The sequence below is a fragment of the Dipodomys spectabilis genome, unplaced genomic scaffold (assembly GCF_019054845.1).
Source record: "Dipodomys spectabilis isolate Male_0828 unplaced genomic scaffold, ASM1905484v1 ptg000002l, whole genome shotgun sequence".
NCBI lineage: Eukaryota > Metazoa > Chordata > Mammalia > Rodentia > Heteromyidae > Dipodomys > Dipodomys spectabilis.
The window spans coordinates 10851040-10870597 of record NW_024870679.1 but is presented as its reverse complement, the minus strand read 5'-3'; the positions used below and the strand labels follow the sequence as shown (position 1 = coordinate 10870597).

Below are 19558 nucleotides of genomic sequence, written 5' to 3'. Positions count from 1 at the left end.
TTGAGCTCATGAGTTTGAGACCAACCTGGACAACATATCTTATCAGATACAAACACACGGCAAAAGAAAACATAAATAAAATGAGCTTTCTAGTTTCTACCACACAAAGGGTCCAGAGATTTTGTTTGTGATTAAATTTAGGCTTTCGAGCAACTGGAGGTAAAGGATATATGTGATGTTGGATGGGAAAACCATTGGCTGACTACATCTTATACTTAAAATTTTCCTTAAAGGAGAATCTGGGTGGAATATCTCCATGTCTACCACAGTTTGATAGCATCAAATCCTTACTGATTTTCTTTGGGGCTTTATGAATTCTATTCATTGAGAAAGTTAGATTAATAATCTTTGTTGTTGGTGGTCATGGGGCTTGAACTCAGGGCCTGGGTGCTACTCCTGAACTCCTTTGCTCAAGGCTAACACACGATCACTTTGAGCCACAGTGCCACTCCCCCCGCCTCCCCCTTTTGTTTTTGATCAGTCATGGGGGTTGAACTCTGGGTTTGGGCGCTGTTCCTGCACTCTTCAGCTCAAAGTGAGCGCTCTACTGCTTGAGCCACAGCGCTGCTTCGGTTTTCTAGTGGTTTACTGGAGATAAGAGTCTCACAGATGTTCCTGCTTGGGTTGGCTTTGAACCTCGATCCTCAGATTAAGCCTCCTGAGTAGCTAGGATTACAGGCGTGAGCCACCTGTGCCCGGCCCCCCCCCCCCCTTTTTTTTAAATTTTAATTTTATTGTCATGGTGATATACAGAGGGGTTACAGTTACATAAGTAAGGTAGTGAGTACATTTCTTGTCGAACTTGTTACCCCCTCCCTTATTTTTCTCCCTTCCATTTTTGAATAGTTAATTGGAGATGAGAGTCTCATGAAGACTTTTCTGCCTGGGCTGGCTTTGAACCAGTCCTCAGATCTCAGTCTCCTCAGTAGCTAGGATTACAGGTATGAGCCACCAATGCCCAGTGGTTAAAAATTTTTAGTTATGACCGTTAACATTAAGTTAAAGGAATCTTTAGCTATGATGATTTGCCTGTTTTTTCTCATAGTTAATTTTGTTTTAAAACTGTATTAATGAGCCAGATACACATTTATAATGGCTATAGCTTTCTGAAGTATTAACTCTTTCATCATTATGAAATAGTTTCCATTGATACTAGAAATAGTTTTTGTGTGATCTATTCTGATTATGCTAATATGGTCCCTCCAAATGTTTCCACTTACTATTTTTTTCATTGTATTATACCTTCCTTCCCTAAACTAGATCTCACTATGTGGATCAGGCTCATCTCAAACTTTTAGACTTAATCTCTCCTCCACCTCCACTTCCCTGATAGCTGGGGCTGCAGTTCCTTACCACTGCATTGGCCTAATCTTTTTACTTTTCAGCTGATTAGAAATGTAGCTCAATGGTAAATTGGAAACAGTGTGCATGAGTCCGACTTTGAGTCCCTGGCACCACTAAAACAAATACATAAAAGGCAAAGTGAGTCTCAACCTAATATTAAAAATTATTTTAGGGAAAACAAGGACTTTGCAACTATTGTCATTGGAGGAAATTGGGTAGAGGATACAAAAGAAGTTATACTATTTTTCATTGTGAATCTCAATGATTTCCAAGAGTGTTCATAACTGCTTATGGTTGAATTTTTTTTTTGGGTCCAGTCGTGGGGCCTGAACTCTGGGCCTGGGAGCTGTCCCTCAGCTCTTCAGCTCAAGGCTAGTGCTCTATCACTTGAGCCACAGCGCCACTTCCGGCTTTTTTCTTTTTGCTTATGTGGTGCTGAGGAATCGGACCCAGGGCCTCAGGCATGCAAGGCAAGCGCTCTACCACTGAGCCACCTTCCCAGCCCCTTTAAGGGGCTGAATTTTTATGATAGCTTCTCTGATAGCTTGCCTGATAAAAGTAATTCCAACATCTGGGTCATCTTTGCATTACCTGTTGATTGCTGTTACACAACCAAGTTGAGTTTTTTTTTTCTTTTTCTTTTTTTCTTTGTGTGTTTTCTCACTTTAGACTATATCCTGGTCACTTTTAGCATTATGAGGCTTAGTTCCTGCTTAAATCTCCTTTGTTAATAGGCAGCCACTGGGGAGGAGGAAGGGTTACTGTCTCTTTGCTGATACTTACCCTATACATGACAGGAAGAGTCAACAGGACCGTTCCACAGTTCCTCTGGCTGCCAACTCTGGTGGCATCAGTCCAGTCACCACCCTGCTCCTTGCTAAACAAGGCACTGTCCCACAGATGGTCCCATTCTCTAGGACTGCTGTTTTTACCCCTTTTTAGAGAAACTGGAGCTAGTTTTATTGTTCTACACTTGTTGGCAAGTCCAAGTTTTTACTGTAGCACCTTGAGTGCTATATAGATGGCAAAAAAAAAAAAAAAAATCAAAGCATTGATTAGTGGGTCATCTCTGAGACCCAAGGTCTCCAGCTAGTTTGCCTAGTTTTTTTCATCTTTCAGAGTCTTCTGGCAGTTTTGCTTTTTGTCTGTGGTCCATGGATTTTGGTTATAATCAGAAGGAAGAAGAAGATGCTTATTTTATTTGTTTGGAGCCAGGTATTTCTTATTGGATATTAGTTTTCTGAAGTTTATAATTTTATTTGTCTTGTTTATTTTGTTTTTCAGGCAAATGAAGATAAAACAATGTCTGCCAACCTGAAATATCTCTCGTTGGGAATTTTGGTCTTTCAGACTACCAGTTTGGTTCTAACCATGCGTTATTCTAGGACTTTGAAAGAGGAAGGACCTCGTTATCTATCTTCTACAGCAGTGGTTGTTGCTGAACTTTTGAAGATAATGGCCTGCATCTTTTTAGTCTACAAAGACAGTAGTAGGTATCTAGGAGTTTTCTGGTTTCTAATTTGTGCAATTTATTTACTTTACATGTATACAAATATATCAAAATAAAACTTTGAATCCTTACATTATTTAATTGCCCTACTCTTAAGAACATTTCAATATTTAAAACATTTTAAGACAGTTAAGTCTACCATTAAAGCTATTTTATTCTAGTCTTTTATCATGATTTATAGTGTAGTATTTGAGAATAAGAGTAGGTTCTATAAATCCATGCTTATTAGAACTTTAAGGGGCCCATAATAATTTTTTACTGAAGACTTTTTATTTGCTACTGGATTAGTACAGCAGTGACTCATTTGAAAACCATTTTTTTACAATGCACATTGATTTGTTAATTCATGAATTTGTTCTTGTGGTTTGGTGTAGAGACTGGACCCTGAGCTTCAAGCACATTAAGTACATACTTTACCATCGAGGTACATGCCTAGAGATTGGACCCCGAGTTCAAGCATGGAGATACAGCCCTACTCTCAGCTCATCCTGTTTTGTTTTGGGTGGTGCTGAGGATTTAATCCAGGGCCTTTGGCATGTATTTGGGTGGACTTTAGAGTAGACCATTAAAAAAAATTAGGCCTTCCTATGTAGCCTATGCTGGCGCAGAACTTGGTTCTTCCTCAGGGGCATATTCCACTATGCTGTCTTTAATTTTTTTTTTAAAGTTGTAGTCATACATACATACACACATAAGTATATATGCACATACATACACATATGCACGTGTACATACATATGTACATACATAGTACAACCTAAAATTTGCCATTTTAATGATTAATCTACATCTCATTGACTTTGCTTACATTCAGAGAATTGGGTAGCCATCACCACTATGTCTTAAACTTTTTCATCTAACCAACAAATTGTTTAATGATTAAACAGTAATTATCTATTTTCCCTTACCTCCAGCCTCTAGTCACCCTTAATTTACTTCCTGATTTTTGCCTGTTCTAGATATTTTCTGGTTTTTTTTTTTTTTTTTTTTTTTTGGGTCCGGTCGTGGGGCCTGAACTCTGGGCCTGGGCACTGTCCCTCAGCGTTTCAGCTCAAGGCTAGTGCTCTACCACTTGAGCCACAGCGCCACTTCTGGCTTTTTTCTTTTTGCTTATGTGGTGCTGAGGAATCGAACCCAGGGCCTCATGCATGCAAGGCAAGCACTCTACCACTGAGCCACCTTCCCAGCCCCTGTTCTAGATATTTTCTATAAGTTGATTCATATCATGTTTCTCCTTTTATGTCTGGCTTATTCACTTATTTTCAAGGTTTATCCATGTTATAGCATGTATCAACACTTTATTTCCTTTTATGAGTAATATTTCATAGTATAAATGTCCTACATTTTGTTTAGGTTGGCTCCACCTTTTGGTTATTGTGAATAATGCTACAGTGAACAATGAATAGTGCTACAATAGCTAAACACTGATCTGTTTGAATCTTGGTTTTTACTTCTTTTGCGTATATATTTAGAAGTAGAATTACTTGGTAACCCAGTAATTCTATGTTCACCTTTTAAGGAGCAATCAAACTATTTTCCATAGTAGGTACATCATTTTATATTTCTACTTGCAGCCCACAAAGTGTCCATTTCTTCCACATTCTCTCCAGCACTTGTTCTCCCGACCCCTCTTTGTTTTTGGTGGTGGCTGGAGATCACACCCAGGCCTTCAGGCATGCTCTACAAATGCTTGACCATGGAGACCCTTGAGCCACACTCCCTAGCCTCTCAGCTTTACCATGGAGACCCTTGAGCTACACTCCCTAGCCTCTCACTCTTGGTTTTGTGAAAAACTATTGGCAAATTAATACTTTGAGCTTTCGGTTATAAATGTGTGTATGTACATATTTATATAGTCAATTTGGTTACATATTGGAAAAAAGGAATAGGAGGATAATGCTCATCTTCATATACTATTTTGTAATGTTTTAGTGGAAAGCATATTTGGGACGTAAAGTTATCTTGCCGTATAGCTCAGCTTCCAGTTTTTGTAGATGAAAAATCAGAGGCCTATAGAGAAAGGATTTACAGCTTACTCAGTTACTCAATTTTCCCTTTCACTTGTTTATTCTAGAATGTAGTCTGAGAGCACTGAATCGAGTTCTGCATGATGAAATTCTTAATAAACCTATGGAAACACTTAAACTTGCTATTCCATCAGGGATATATACTCTCCAGAATAATTTGCTGTATGTGGCATTGTCAAATCTAGATGCAGCTACTTATCAGGTACTTGATATAAATTTCTCACAGTCCCTTCAGGAAGAGAAACAAACACATATTAAAAATATTGGTGTTTTCTTTTTTAGGTTACATATCAGTTGAAAATTCTTACAACGGCATTATTTTCTGTGTCTATGCTTAGTAAAAAACTAGGTGTGTACCAGTGGCTCTCCTTGGTAATTTTGATGACTGGAGTTGCTTTTGTACAGGTAACTATTCAAGATAAGTATACCTTTTATTCTTACCACAGTTTTGCTTGGAAAACATGCTTCTATTTTTAAGCAGATAAATGCTGACATTTGAGGACTTTTAAAGACTACATTGAGACTATGATACAAATTCATAAATAAAAATACACTTTTTTACCTAAAGAAACAAACAGTTGGCCAGGTCTAGGTGGTTTACTCTTAGCAGGTCCCTAATATGCAAGTTTCTGGCTTTGATTCCCAGCACATCAAAAACTTCTTCCAAAATTTATTTTTTGGAAGAGAAGTTCTTGTTACAAAATCTAAGCTTGTATAAGACTCACTATTTAGACTAGCCTGGACTTGAATTTGTGATCCTTCTACCTCAGATTCTTAAGGGCTAGGATTACAGAGCTGAGTTACTATACTTAAATCAAGAAAACCCAGAAGTGAATAGTCTCATTAGAGGAGTAAGATACTGCGTGCATGTAACACTAAGTTTATTTTTACCAGATATGTGGAATCTTCTTAATGTCTATCAGCTTCATTGTACTGTTCGTTTTTAATTCTCAGATCTTCCAAATGGCTCCTTACTTGTTTCCCTTTATGGATTGTTCTTTCTTTTTTTATCCTTCATTTTTGTTTATTAGCATACATTAGTTATGCTTGTGTATGTGTTTGATATTTCTTTGTGACACTTCGGTGCATATACACAGTGTATCTCACCTCTTCCAATCAGTCCCATTTCTTCTATCACTCTTCCTTCACCCCCTTTCTAAAATAGTCTTCTCCAAACTATTTTAGGAAAGTGGGGAAGGAAGGTCAGTAAAGATACAGAATCTTTTTATCCTCCAGAAGGTGTATTGAGAAACACAGGCTCAGAGATTAGAAGACCAAGAAAAAAAAGCATATTGTTTCAGAAGTCAGTGATCATTATATTGTGAGTACTTCAGTGAAGGCAATCTGACAAGGAAATGAACAATTTTTTAATTAAAAGTTGTTTTAGCTGGAAGCCGGTGGCTCACATCTGTCATCCTAGCTACTCAGAAGACTGAGACCTGAGGATCGCAGATCAAAGCCAACCAAAGCAGGAAAGTGTGTGAAGAGGAGCTGTGGCTCAAGTGGTAGAGCACTAGTCTTAAGCAAAAAAAACTCAAGGACAGCACCTAGACCCTGAATTCAAGCTCTAGTAGTGGCACACGTGTACACACACTGTTGTTTTACACATTAAGAAGTCTTTGGTAGCTAGCTTGGAAAGGTATAGTTTTGGAGGAAAAGCAGCTTTAAGAATACCAGCTAGATGATCAGTGGAAAAGCAGTAGGTGTCCATATAGTAGATACAAAGTATACCCGTTGTATATCTAAGTTATAGGGATACTGTGACTGCCTTGGAGTCCTTCCCACATACTTCCTTCATAATACAAAAAAAAATTTCCTCTTTTTTCTTTCTTCCTTTGTTTTTTCTCTTTCTTTTTTGATGTCAGTGCTGGGTCTTGAACTCAGAGCTTCAAGTTCTTGTTTAGTTTTTTTGCCCAAGGCTGGTGGCTCTACCACTTGAGCCACATCTCTACTTTCAGCTTTTTACTGGTTGATTAGAGATCAGAGTCTATTGGATTTGTCTATCTGGGCTGGCTTTGAACCTCTGTTCTCAGATCTCAGCCTCCTTCGTAGCTAAGATTACAGCACCAGCACCCGGCCTTCCTTCATGTTCTCATGGACTGTTTCCCTGGCAGTGTTTGGGCTTCCCTTCCCAATAGCTTCTCGTTTATACTTAGTGTATCTCTTGTCAGCTATTTGCTTTGGCTGCGCAGAGAGAAGGCAAGACTGTAATCCTTTTATCTGTCTGTATTTGTAGTGGTGGTCTTTAAAAAGTTATACTTTAAAGGATTGTCTTAAAGAAGTAAGTCTGTAAATAATGACATGTTAAATGTTTATTGTCTCAGAAGGTACTTTTTGAAATTAAAAATTGAAATGGAAAAGCAGATGATTCTCCAGTTGTTTTTCTTTCAAAAGCTCTTCCCTGCAATTCAGCAGGATGATACTGAAATAACATTTTATCCTAAGGTCTGAGAGTGGGCTCTTGATATGCTTTGTACAGTACCTTAGCAATTAAGCTTCAGTTTTCTTTTTCTTTTTTATTCAGTGGCCTTCAGATTCTCAAGAGCTTGATTCTAAGGAACTTTCAGCTGGCTCTCAATTTGTAGGCCTCATGGCAGTTCTCACAGCTTGTTTTTCAAGTGGCTTTGCTGGAGTTTATTTTGAGAAAATCTTAAAAGAAACAAAACAATCTGTATGGATAAGAAACATTCAGCTTGGTAAGTTTTAAATGCGTTCTAACATTGTTTAATAGGTTATGTTTACCAGGTCTAGTGGTTGTGTGTGCCTGTAATCTCAGCATTTAGGAGGCTTGGCCTAGAGGATCAGCAGTTTGAGGCTAACCTCAAGACCCTACCTCAAAACAAAAAGACTGTATTCTTACATTTATATTTCAGTATATTTTGAAATAAATAAACCATGTCTATTATATATATGTACATAAATATATGTATATATATAATTTGTAAACTGTAGTGCTTATCTTATTGTTACGGGGATTAGGTGAGAATACTTGTAAAGTATTTAGAATTAAAGATTTTGCATATATACATAATAAGCACTAATGTCAGAAAGAAATAGTCAAGCCAGGTGCTAGTGGCTCATGCCTGTAATCCTAGCTACTCAGGAGGCTGAGATATGAGGATTGAGGTTCAAAGCCAGCCCGGGCAGGAATGTCTGTGAGACTCTTATCTCCAATTAACCACCAGAAAACTGGAAGTGGAGCTGTTGCTCAGGTGGTAGAGTGCTGATAGCTCAGGGGCAGTGAGTGCCCAGGCCCAGAGTTTAAAGCCCCACGACCGACAAAGAAAAAAGAGAGAGAGAGAAAGGAAGAAAGAAAGAAAGAAAGATAGATAGACTTAAGTTTCTGGGAGTTGTTTAAATTTTGGATTAAAAAAAATTTTTTTGCTAGTCCCAGAGCTTGAACTCAGGACCTGGGCACTGTTCCTGAACAACTCCTTTTACTCAAGCCTAGCTAGTACTCTACCACTTGAACAACAGCACCATTTCCCCTTTTTCTGCTGATGTACTAAGGAACCAAACCCAGAGATTCATTCATGCTAGGCAAGCACTCTATCACTAAGCCACATCCCCAGCCTTCTGGATTTCTTATTGTCGTATTTGACCTGATAGTGCAATATCTATGGAAAAACTGATACGTAGACTGAAAAATTTTAAAGAATCTGTAAATAAGTTACAGATAAGTCAAGTTACAGATAAGTCAGAATTAAAAGAAGAAAAAAACCCATTTATTCTTTTAATTTTTCAAATATCAAATTGTCAAAGGTAATAAATTGATAAGATATAATGTTAACCAGAGAAACAAACTGTAGTACATATGACTACTAAGAGAATAGACTGATATATTCTTATGGTATTTTCATTTGGGAATGCTTATAACTTTTAATACAAATATAGGCTTTGATAAAGGAATTCCACATCTGAGTAAGAATTTGTCTTTCACAAAAAGTAAGATGGCTAAGATTTTTTCATGTCATCATTGGTTAAATTGTATAAGATAGGAAATAGAACTGACTAAATAAATTATGTATTTGGTTAAATAATACAGTGATTAAGATCATGGACTGCAAAGAGGAAAAAGAAGGAGAAAAAAAAGAAAGAAAGAAAAAAAGAAAAGGAAGGTCCTAGATTGCAGAACCACACTGCCTGCATTCCAATACTAACTCCATTGCCGGACAATTCCAGCAATGTGAGCTTGGGCAGGTTTCTTCATCTATGAAATGGTCATATGAGTATCAACCTTAAAGGTTTCTAGAGCATTAGTGTACATTCAGAATTGTGTTATATACTACAAGTCATCCAGACAGCAAAATATACAAGTGTTACAATGTCACAGGTTGATAGATGTTAACACGTATATGTACATATTCTTGTATACTGTTCGTCTGATCACAACAATTACTTGACGTCAATCAACTTATTAGGAGAAGTTTGCCAACTATGCTGGCACATGCCTGTAATCCCAACTACCTGGGGGATGAGACTGGAAAGACCATGGTTTAAGGCTACCCATGGCAAAAAGTTAAACCACATCTCAACCAAAAAGCTAGGTATGGTGGTACACACTTGTAACCTCTACTTTGTAGAGGCAAAGGAGAAGAAACAAGGTCCCTTGATGGCCCCAGAGGGAAAAAATGAGACTTACTTGAAGCAAGAAATGGAGTTGTGGCTCAAGTATAGATCACCAGTCTTGAGCAGACAGCCAAGCAAGAGTTCAAGAGCCTTAGTTCAATCCCCAGGACAACATACACAAAAAAAATAACTAAAAGAGAACAGAGCACTGGCCCTAGAGTATGTGAGGTCCTGCCCTCAAGCCCTGGCACCTACGGAAAAAAAAAAACAAGTACCATGCTAAAGATGAGCACTTTACAAGTGCTTGAAAGGATCAGCAATGTAACCATGTAATATTTTACTGCTTCACTGTTGGTAATCTCTGTTTCTTGGTTTTTAATATCTTTCTCTTTTCTTATGTCTTTGTCTTATAATAATGTAGTATTGAGTATACTTTTGTTAGGTTTCTATAAAGCAAGTAAAAAATTTAAATTCAAATTTTATGGAAGATGGAAGTAAGTTGGGCATTGTGCTGTAGTACTTGTAATCCCAGCACATTGAAGGCTAAGGCAGGAGACTCTCAAGGTTCTACTTGGTCTGCTAAATACCCAAGACCCTACTCAAACAAGCAAGCAAAGAAAAGAAACATGCACAGACGTTTGGAATATCAACAGGAAAGTTTCTCTCTGGGAAAACTAAATGAAGTGTGACTGAGACTTCACTTTCTTACAGGTTTCTTTGGGAGCATATTTGGATTAATGGGTGTGTATGTTTATGATGGAGAATTGGTATCAAAGAATGGATTTTTTCAGGGATATAACCAGCTGACATGGATCGTTGTTGTTCTTCAGGTAAAATATTTAAAATCATTCAATTAATGCTAATAAATACTGGTTTAAAGTAGATTATTGAAGTTTTTATTGATGTCTTGATTCCAGAGTAAAGACCAGGAAAGTTAAATAGAACTGGCCTTCATGCTCTAATGAAAACTTATTTTGAAAAAGGATTGTGAATAACAAATTGTGGTAGATTTACTATCATAAAAATGCAAGTTTAAGGATAAAATAGCTGTTAGGAGTGGTAGACATGCCTATAATACCAGCAACTATCTGCCATTGACAATGATGACTTGGAGGCCAGAACCTATAGAGCAAGATTCTACCTCAGAAAAATAAAGTTGAAGCTAAGGGCAAATGCAACTTTAGTCTTTTCTACAGTTATTATCACTGTACAGAAAAGCTGTAATTAGTTCTTTGAAGACCCAGTAAGTACATAAAGATGTTCATTAAAAAAATTATATGTTGGCGCATGTTTTTGTGTGAAATTCAGTTTATATATAACTTGAAACTGTAGGTTGAATAATTAATTTCAGCTTCAACATATAGTTATTGAGTATTCTGGAGAATGTGAGCTTGCAGATGCAAGATACTGCCCTCAGAGATTTCTATTTTGTGAGAGGTGTTGGAAGTCAGGAATAAGGTCTTGGAAGGTAGCTGAAGATGTCAACAGACATGACAGTGTTTTGAAAGTAGGGCAAACATGTCTGTTTTTAGGATAGGAAAAAGGAGCCAAGAATAAATAAAAAATTTGAAGTAGAGATAGTATAAGTCTCGAAAATTTATGTTTGTTGTATTTTATCCTAGCAGATGGATTGACATGACCAAAATACTTGGTATAAAGGATTCAATAAGAAATTCACAATGTTGCCCAGAAATATTGAGACTCATAGTAAGCTTAGTTGGCATAATTCATTACTCTCTCTAAATAAGCTTCCATCATTGAATGGTTAAAACTATTAGGTAGATCATTAGCTTAGATTTGGGAGCTGATTTGTAGAGTTTGATAGTAAACTAAATTATGTAGTAAAACTTGGGTTTCCATTATCCAAACTGCTCTGACATAGAAGTGTTTTGAATTTCAGACTTTAAAAATATTTTGGAATATTTGCATATACATAATGAAATGTTTGTGATGAAACTGAAGTCTAAACACAAAATTACATTTCATATTTACTGAAACACATAATCTGGAGATAATTACATATAATATTTACGTGTACCTTCATTGTAACTGACCCATCACTTTAACTCAGATGTGCAATTTTATATTTGTAGCATACTGTCACTCAAAAAAGTTTAAGGTTTTAGAGTAGTTAGAGTTTTGGATTTTGGGAGTATAGCAGAATCTGTCTAGCTTTGTTTTGTAATATTGAATCCAGCCTCCTATATGCTAGGCAAGTACTCTATCACTGAGCTAAATTCTCAGCTCATTCTCCAATGAGATGATGATGATGATATAGATATACTGGTACTGGAACTTGAACTCAAGGCCTGAGCTCTATCTTTGCTCTTTTTCACTCAAGGCAAATGCTCTACCACTTGAGCTACATCTCCAGTTCCAGCATTTTGCTGGTTAATTTGAAATAGAAGTGTCTGGGGTTTGTCTGCCTGGGCTGGCTTAAAAGCTTGATCCTTAGATCTTAGTCTTGAGAAACTAGGATTATAAGTGACCACTCCTGTCACCCGCTCCAAATTATTTCTTAGGTAGCCACAATCTGGAATTTGAGAAGGAACTGATAGGAAGTTATTCATACACTTTTAAAGAGCATAGTCCTAGAAGTATAATCTTGTAGTAGATCACTTGCCTACCATACAAAAGGCTCTTTATTCAGTCAGAAACCAACACACACACACACACACACACACACACACACACACACACACACACACACACACACACACACACACACACACACACACACACACACACTCCTGCACGTTTAAAACTGTACTTTAAGAAGAGCAATCTGAAAATAATAAGCGGTAGTTTTGAGTGAGAGTAGAACCTAGAGAAAGAAAACCAAATTAGGTAGGTATTGATAAGCCAGTAAATTTTAAAAATTTTTACTCAAATATGTAAGTATTCTGGGTAACCAGTCTACCCTCATTTGTCCACGTAAGTGATATTTAATTACTGAATTGGGTGAGTATAGGTTTTTTGTTTTATTTTCAGTTTTTTCTTTTTTTTTGTGCTGGTCCTCAGACATGAACTAGGGCCTAGGCACTATCTCTGAGCTTTTTTTTTTTTTTTGTCTGTCATGGGGCTTGAACTCAGGGCCTGGGTTCTGACTCTGATCTCTTTTGCTCAAGACTAGGCACTATACCACTTTGAGCCACAGCTCCACTTAGGGTTTTTTGAGTAGTTATTGGAGGTAAAGTTTCCAATGGACTTTTCTGCCTAGGCTGGCTGTGAACTGTGATCTTCATATCTAAGCTTCCTGAGTAGCTAGGATTACAGGGGTGAGCCACAGGTGCCCATCTATCTGTCTCTGAGCTTTTTTACTTAAAGCTAGCACTCTTACACAGCTCTATTTCCAGATAAGAGTCTCAAGGGCTTTCTTGTCTGGGCTGACTTGGACCCTCCATCCTCAGATCTCAAACTGTTGACTAACCAGGATTATAGGTGTGAGCCACCTATACTGTGTAGGGAATATATAGGGTTTAAAAAAATTATTTTCCCCAGTGTGATCAAATTTCATTCACATGGCTCTGATTGCTTTATTAGATCTCCTTTGAAATAAGTGGACTACTAAACAAAACCTGAAAGTCTGTTGGTTGCAAAGATATTTAATATGTTGTTTGGTATAATGGGACCATTTTAGAACAAAACCCTTAAAGCTTCTTTGAGTAATGAAGTTGTGTTGAAAAGCAGTCTTATATGTTTATTTAAAAAATTAATCCCTTACCTCTTTTACAGGCACTTGGAGGCCTTGTAATAGCTGCTGTTATTAAGTATGCAGATAATATTTTAAAAGGATTTGCAACTTCTTTATCCATAATATTATCAACACTGATATCCTATTTTTGGCTACAAGATTTTGTGCCAACCAGGTAAAATATTCTTTTCTACTTATTTTTTTCCTTTTGAGACAGGGTCTCGCTTTATAACCCAGGTTGGCCTCAAATTCATGATCTTCCTGAGTGTTAGGATTATAGGCTTCTCCCACTATATTCCTTTTCCTAATTTTATTAAATACTTAAAAGATTATAGTAAAATAAGAATTCTTAAAATGAGTTGTTTAAAACTTTCAACTTTTGAAGAATTATTGATACATAATTTAGAATTCATTTTATTATCATTGAAGAGAATTTAAAGCTGATTACATGTAGGAAGTTGTTTAGGTGGTAGAGCACTTTGCCTAGCAGCTATGAGACTCAAGTTCAAACCTAGTTCTGATTTCAAAAAAAAAAAGAAAGGAAGAAAGAAAGGAAGAAGGAAGGAAAAAAATCTGGTCTACAAGTTTCTCAATAGATCTGAATGTCCTCATATAAATGTATTTTTTTTAAGGTAAGTCAATAATTATCAACCTCCTAAATCATTCTCTTAGCTTATTTTGAATAAAAGCTTGAAAATATACACTATGGTATACCATGTTAAGTTTTATATAAGAACATCTTAAGGTATTTTATTGTCAAAAGGAAAGGAAGGAAATACAATTAATGAATGGTATCAAGGTAACTTAATTTTGCTTTGGGCTTTGAAGTGCTTCTTTATGGCTTTTCCAGTTTGTATTTAGTTTTATATCTGATTGAAAAAGTTTCTTTTAGGAAAGGAAAGGTGATGTATTCCTTTTCCTACAAGTATATGTATACTAGGCAGGCAACAGTGGCTCACATAGGTAATCCTAGCTACTCCAGAGACTAAGATCTGAGGATTGCTGTTCAAAGCTAACCTGGGCAGGGAAGGCCATGAGACTCTTTATCTACAGTTAACCACCAAAAAGCTGAACATGGAACTGTGGCTCAACTGGTAGAGTCTTGAGCCAAAAACACTCAAGAACAGTGTCCAGCCCAGAGTTGAAGCCTTAAGACTGACAAAGAAAAGTGTCACATTTCAATTAGCTTTCAATTTATAATAATTTATATCAATGAACTTATTTTGACAATATTACTGACAGCACTAAAAATCACTGCATATCACAATATCTGTCAGAATGATTTAGTAAAATAAAAAGTTGTCCTTGGGCAAGGAAAAGTAAATTGTAAAAACTATATGATACTTAATGTATAGCTTACGTAGCTACAGCCAGGAGTGTGGCTGACCTTAAAGAAAATAGTTAATGTAGAGAAGACTCTATAGAGGGTAGCAGGAAGAGCAGCCCCAAAAGGAATGACACTAGGAGTGACAGTAAGGTGGAAGACCCTGGACTGTGTAGCGTGTGGACACCAAAGGGAAAATCAGGAAGAACTGAGTGCAATGGATATCCAGTGCTGATGATTTGTGAAGCTCTGTTACTTATTTTTAGTTACTAGTTACTAATGTATAATGGGATATTTTCATGGCTTTCAAGATACCATTTTTAGTTTTCCTCTAGTTTTAATCCCCTTCTGATTTTTTTCAACCTCTCAGCTCTCTTTGGAATCTCTCAAGTTTTGTTTATTTGAATTTGTACTCATCCATCCTCATTTAAATTCTCATCTACAGTTTAACTCCATGCTTAGGTATCTTATTGCCTTTTCAATATTTTCATTCTGATGTCTGAATTTAGATCCCTGGGTTTCCCAATTTACTGCATGAGTAGCACCTTACCCTTCAGTCGCATAGGCATAAAGCCTTCCTGGCTTCTGGACATAGTTTATGTATAATAACCTAAGGGAAAGCAGCATCTGTAGACAGGACTAAATTTAGGTTTGTAAAAGGAATTTAAAGTATATTTAAAGTTTATTTTCTGAGTGGAATAAGAAATAAGATCCTTAAGTTTCTTTTTTTCATTTTTGTTTCTAAGCCAGAAACAAATTCTATTAGCTCTTCCTTAAATTTCCAGAATTGGACTGTTTCTCAGAACCTTCCATGCTACTACCTTGGCTCTATTAAGCTAGTCTCATTTTTATCAGGTTTAAGGAAATCGTTTTCAGACTTGTTTGCTTTTTTCCTTTCCTGAGATCCTCGGTCTTCTCCACTGAGCAACCAGGGTGTTAATTTTTCAGTACAAATCAAATATAGTGCTAAAATGCTCAAACCACTCTAATTGCTTCCCATCTCACAATTTGAAATTGGGCAATCTGATTTAGTACTTTCCTCTTCGCTTTTTCCTAAAAGCTGCGGCGACGTCTTTATTATGGCCTTTGATTTGTCCCTTCATCTCCCAGGAGTATTCATCCTCTTCACACTCACGTGGCACACTTCCTCTGGTCTTGGCTCAAAAGTCCCTTCATCAAGACTACTGTCAATAAGAAAGTAGCTGCCTCCACCAGAACCTTTTTCTTTCCTTCTTTCTTCAAAAATCTAGCACCATCAGATTAGCACTTAATAGGTATGCAAAGTGTTTGCTGAATGAATTCTTCAATCTCTAAAATATTTAATATAGCTAGTAAAATTCATTGTTGAGAGTGAAATAGGATTAGGGATGAAATTTAGCTCTTTGTATTTATGTATTGAACATTCATGTTTTTAACTTCTCTAGCAGCATGGATGATAGTTCTGAGACATGAATGTTGAAATTTATAATTTTTCTGAGTCCAAAATGTATTTTTGTTTTCAGTGTGGTGTAAGAATGAGTCATATCAAGTGGGAGTGAGTAATAAACTTAGCTTAACAATTACACCTATTGTCCTTTTTTTTTTTGGTAGTGGTAGAGTTTTAATTCAGGACCTTGTTTTATTAGGTTAACACTATCATTTGAGCTGAACAACACTTATGATGCCTATCTCTTAACTATATTTTATTCCATGATCTTTATATGGAAACCATGTAGTTTAATGTTTGGATTATCAAAAACTTGTACATTTCTTAGGTACATTTAAACTTACTTTTCAGGAAACTAAATCTCATATAAGGCCAAGGGAGGCTTTTTTTTATGTTTTTGACTCATGTGGGGAATAAAGAAGGAAATGAACAACCAATAAGGTGACAGAAAAATAATATTTTACCAATCAGGTACACATCTGCACGTAAATTCATGTTTCTGAGAGAAGTTTTTTTTGTTTTGTTTTTGTCAGTCCTGGGAACTTAGGGCCTGGGCACTGCCTCTGAGCTTCTTTTTCTCAAGGCTAGAACTCTGCCACTTGAGCCACAGAACCACTTGTGGCCTTTTCTGTTTATATGGTACTGAGGAATTAAACTCAGGGCTTCATGCATGCTAGGCAAGCACTCTACCACTCAGCCACATTCCTAGCATGCTGAGTTTTTATAAAGTATACTGTAGTGAATAGGAAAAATGATACTGTTATTATATAAATAAATGACTGTTTTGAGAATATGAGCAGGACCCCACACTAAATGAAGATAAGATTATTTTTCCTAAAAATAGGTAAGTAACTCCCCAGTCCCATCCCCATTTTGGGGGATTGAACTCAGGTCATTGCATAGCCATCTTTGTAAAGTTCTACTTTTAAGCAATAAATCCAGTGACCTTTATTTATCTGTTGTCTTGTTTTTTTGTTTTTTTTTTTGGTCAGTTGTGGGGCCTGAACTCTGGGCCTGAGTACTGTCCCTCAGCTCTTCAGCTCAAGGCTAGCACTCTACCACTTGAACCACAGCGCCACTCCCAGCTTTTTATGTGGTGCTGAGGAATGGAACCCAGGGCTCATGCATACAAGGCAAGCGCTCTACCACTGAGCCACCTTCCCAGCCTTATCTGTTGTCTTTGTTTTCCTCATTCTTCTACCTTTGAAAACTTTTCTGGCTTCTTTGAATTTGTATACCTTCCTGATCATCCTTTTGGTAGCTTGCCAGTGCTTGCTCACTCCCTTGACAGTCTCTATCCTCTCTGAAGATGAGTCCAATGTCACCTAAACTCTAGATACACTGCCCTCCCTTTTTGTGGTTCTAGGGACCAAACCAAAGGCCTTATGCAAGGCAAGTGCTTTACCACTGAGCTAAATCCCCAGTCTTGTAGACCCCTCTTTTCTAGTGACTGTTAGCCATCTCTATAGATATCATATCTCTAATATATTTGCTTTTCTAATTTGGCTTGCTTATTTTATCAAAATGTTATTTAAAGTAACTACTGTGCATCTACCAGTCACTGTGCTGGATCCTGAAAACAAGGAGTGTGTGAATGAGACACAGTCTCTTGTCTTCAAGGAGTTAGTTATTAGAGACAGACAGGTGAATAAATACAACAACAGATGAGGATGTTACTTTGATTTTGGTTTTGTGATTTTCCCATTAAGGACGTTTTTCTTCTTAGAACCATCTTTATTAAAAAAAAAAAAGTCTGGCTTGAGCAGCTGATGTTTCCTGACACTGATATATCCTGTTAAAATTCTGCAGTAGGTAAAAAGTTAGGTCAGTTAACTTCAGTTGAGTTTCAGTCTGTGCAGTTCTAGAATTCCAGAAAGCTAAGACAAGTTCATAATGACTGATGAAGAAAATGTCCAGACAGAGGTTTTATACAAATTCTAAATAATTACCTATTGTCTTGGGTATATTTAAGCATTAGAGAAAAATCCTGTATTTTAATGAGTGAAACGACTGTTTTGTGGTTAGCATTTAGACAAATAAGTATTACAGTGTAAAAATGCTGGGTATGTTTTGCATATACCAATTTTGTACATCATGTGTAATTTCTTCAAGACAGATTACAGCAAGTTATTTTAGTTTTCTGTTATTTTGTTTGACAAAATCTTGCTCTACAGCGCTGGCTGGCCTGGAATTCATAATAATGCTGGGATTGCTGGAGTGTAGCACTATACCAGGCTGTTATGTTTTATCTTCAAATGTGCATCACTGGTTCATTTGTGACCAAATAGGTGCTAGCTTCAACCTTTGACAAATAATAATAGCTTTTCAGGTCTAGAGGTCTAGGCCCCATGCAAAACTTAGCATTCCTTTTTTTTTTTTTGAAAAATGTACCTTTTAAAAGTTAAGATTTATAGAGTTTGAATTTGGAGTCTGAACATTGTAATTAAAGATAGACAGTTCAGAATGAGTACTCCCAAGGCAGACTGTAGGTAGCTTTGAAAGACACAGAGAAACTGAGGACAAAGGAAATCCCGTAATATACACGAAAAGAAAAATGAACTGTGTAAGGATTCCTAAATTGCTAACCTTAAACTGTGCATCACTGGTTGATTTGTGACCAAATAGGTGCTAGCTTCAACCTTTAATAATAATAGCCCAATGTAAAACTTAGCATTCCTTTTCTCATACCCAGATCAAGAGTTTTCTTTTCCAGGCAGCAGTCTAGGACATGCTCTTTGTTGTAAAAGTAAGAGTTTAAGTCGGGTTTGCAAGAAGTCACCACTCTCCTTCAGAGGGTGGCTGAGCATCCTGGCCATCCTTCAACATTGCTATATTGGTTTAGCCAGAATTTTCCCATAACCTTGATGTTTCCTCCCAGCAATTTTCCATTCACTGACCCTCCTGCTCCTTTGCTACAGAAATCTTTTCCTTATTGTATAGCGCTGATCCCAATCTTTCTTCTCTACTTTAAAATCCAATTGCAATAGCTCTCAATAAAATCTGCCTTATGCTTTTTTTTTAAACAACAAAAGCAAAAGTTGGTGCTCAGTTTATGTAAAATAAGATTATAGATAGAATAAAGATGAAACTAAGACTCCCTATATTAAATTTTTGCTAGGCATGCTATGAAAACCCTTCATGAATTTTGCTTATTACTTTAGGTTTTAAACTGAATTTACCTAGGCTTAACATATAAGAACAAAATTTTCCTTTTACATTTTCACATATTTAGAGAATCAAGGCCTTTTATCAATCAATGTATTTCATGTGAGATGTGTATTAAGGTGAACTACACCATCAAAAACATCTTTGCTTTGGGAGACAGGGCAGTAGGTGAGATGCAGGCTATAGAGTCAAACATGCCTGCACTTGAATCCTGTCTTCTACTTAAAGTCCTAGGACCCTAGGCAAGTTATTTAAACTCTTTTAACCTACCTCCTTATAGGCAAAAATGGAAGGTAATACTAGTACTTCCTCATAGACTTGTGAGAAATGAGTTAATGCATGTAAAGCTGAAAAAAATAACAATCACCAAGATGTTAATAAACATGTCAGAGACCAAAATTACCTTTAAAGAGACATTCTCTATTGCCAAATATCTGCAATGCCAGGAAGCACCCAACATTGTTAGTCATGCTATGACAACCCTTTCATGAATTATAGA

General features: G+C 36.7%; 1 protein-coding gene and 1 long non-coding RNA gene across 2 annotated transcripts in view; one reads left to right on the top strand and one right to left on the bottom strand.

Moving 5' to 3' along the window:
- Positions 1-19558, top strand: part of Slc35a3 (solute carrier family 35 member A3) — a 38656-nt gene that overhangs the window by 15896 nt on the left and 3202 nt on the right. Inside the window, exons 2-7 of the mRNA XM_042683006.1 lie at positions 2629-2833; positions 4929-5083; positions 5164-5286; positions 7406-7577; positions 10162-10280; positions 13186-13319. Of these exons, the coding sequence (XP_042538940.1) occupies positions 2647-2833; positions 4929-5083; positions 5164-5286; positions 7406-7577; positions 10162-10280; positions 13186-13319 (890 nt within the window). The 5' untranslated portion in view covers positions 2629-2646. The remainder of the gene's footprint in view (positions 1-2628; positions 2834-4928; positions 5084-5163; positions 5287-7405; positions 7578-10161; positions 10281-13185; positions 13320-19558) is intronic.
- On the bottom strand, positions 8338-18593 carry LOC122110411. The gene is made up of 4 exons (XR_006147861.1): positions 18583-18593; positions 11808-11818; positions 11505-11510; positions 8338-8454 (listed from the first exon to the last, which is right to left on the bottom strand). It is a non-coding gene; the product is annotated as an uncharacterized LOC122110411 (long non-coding RNA).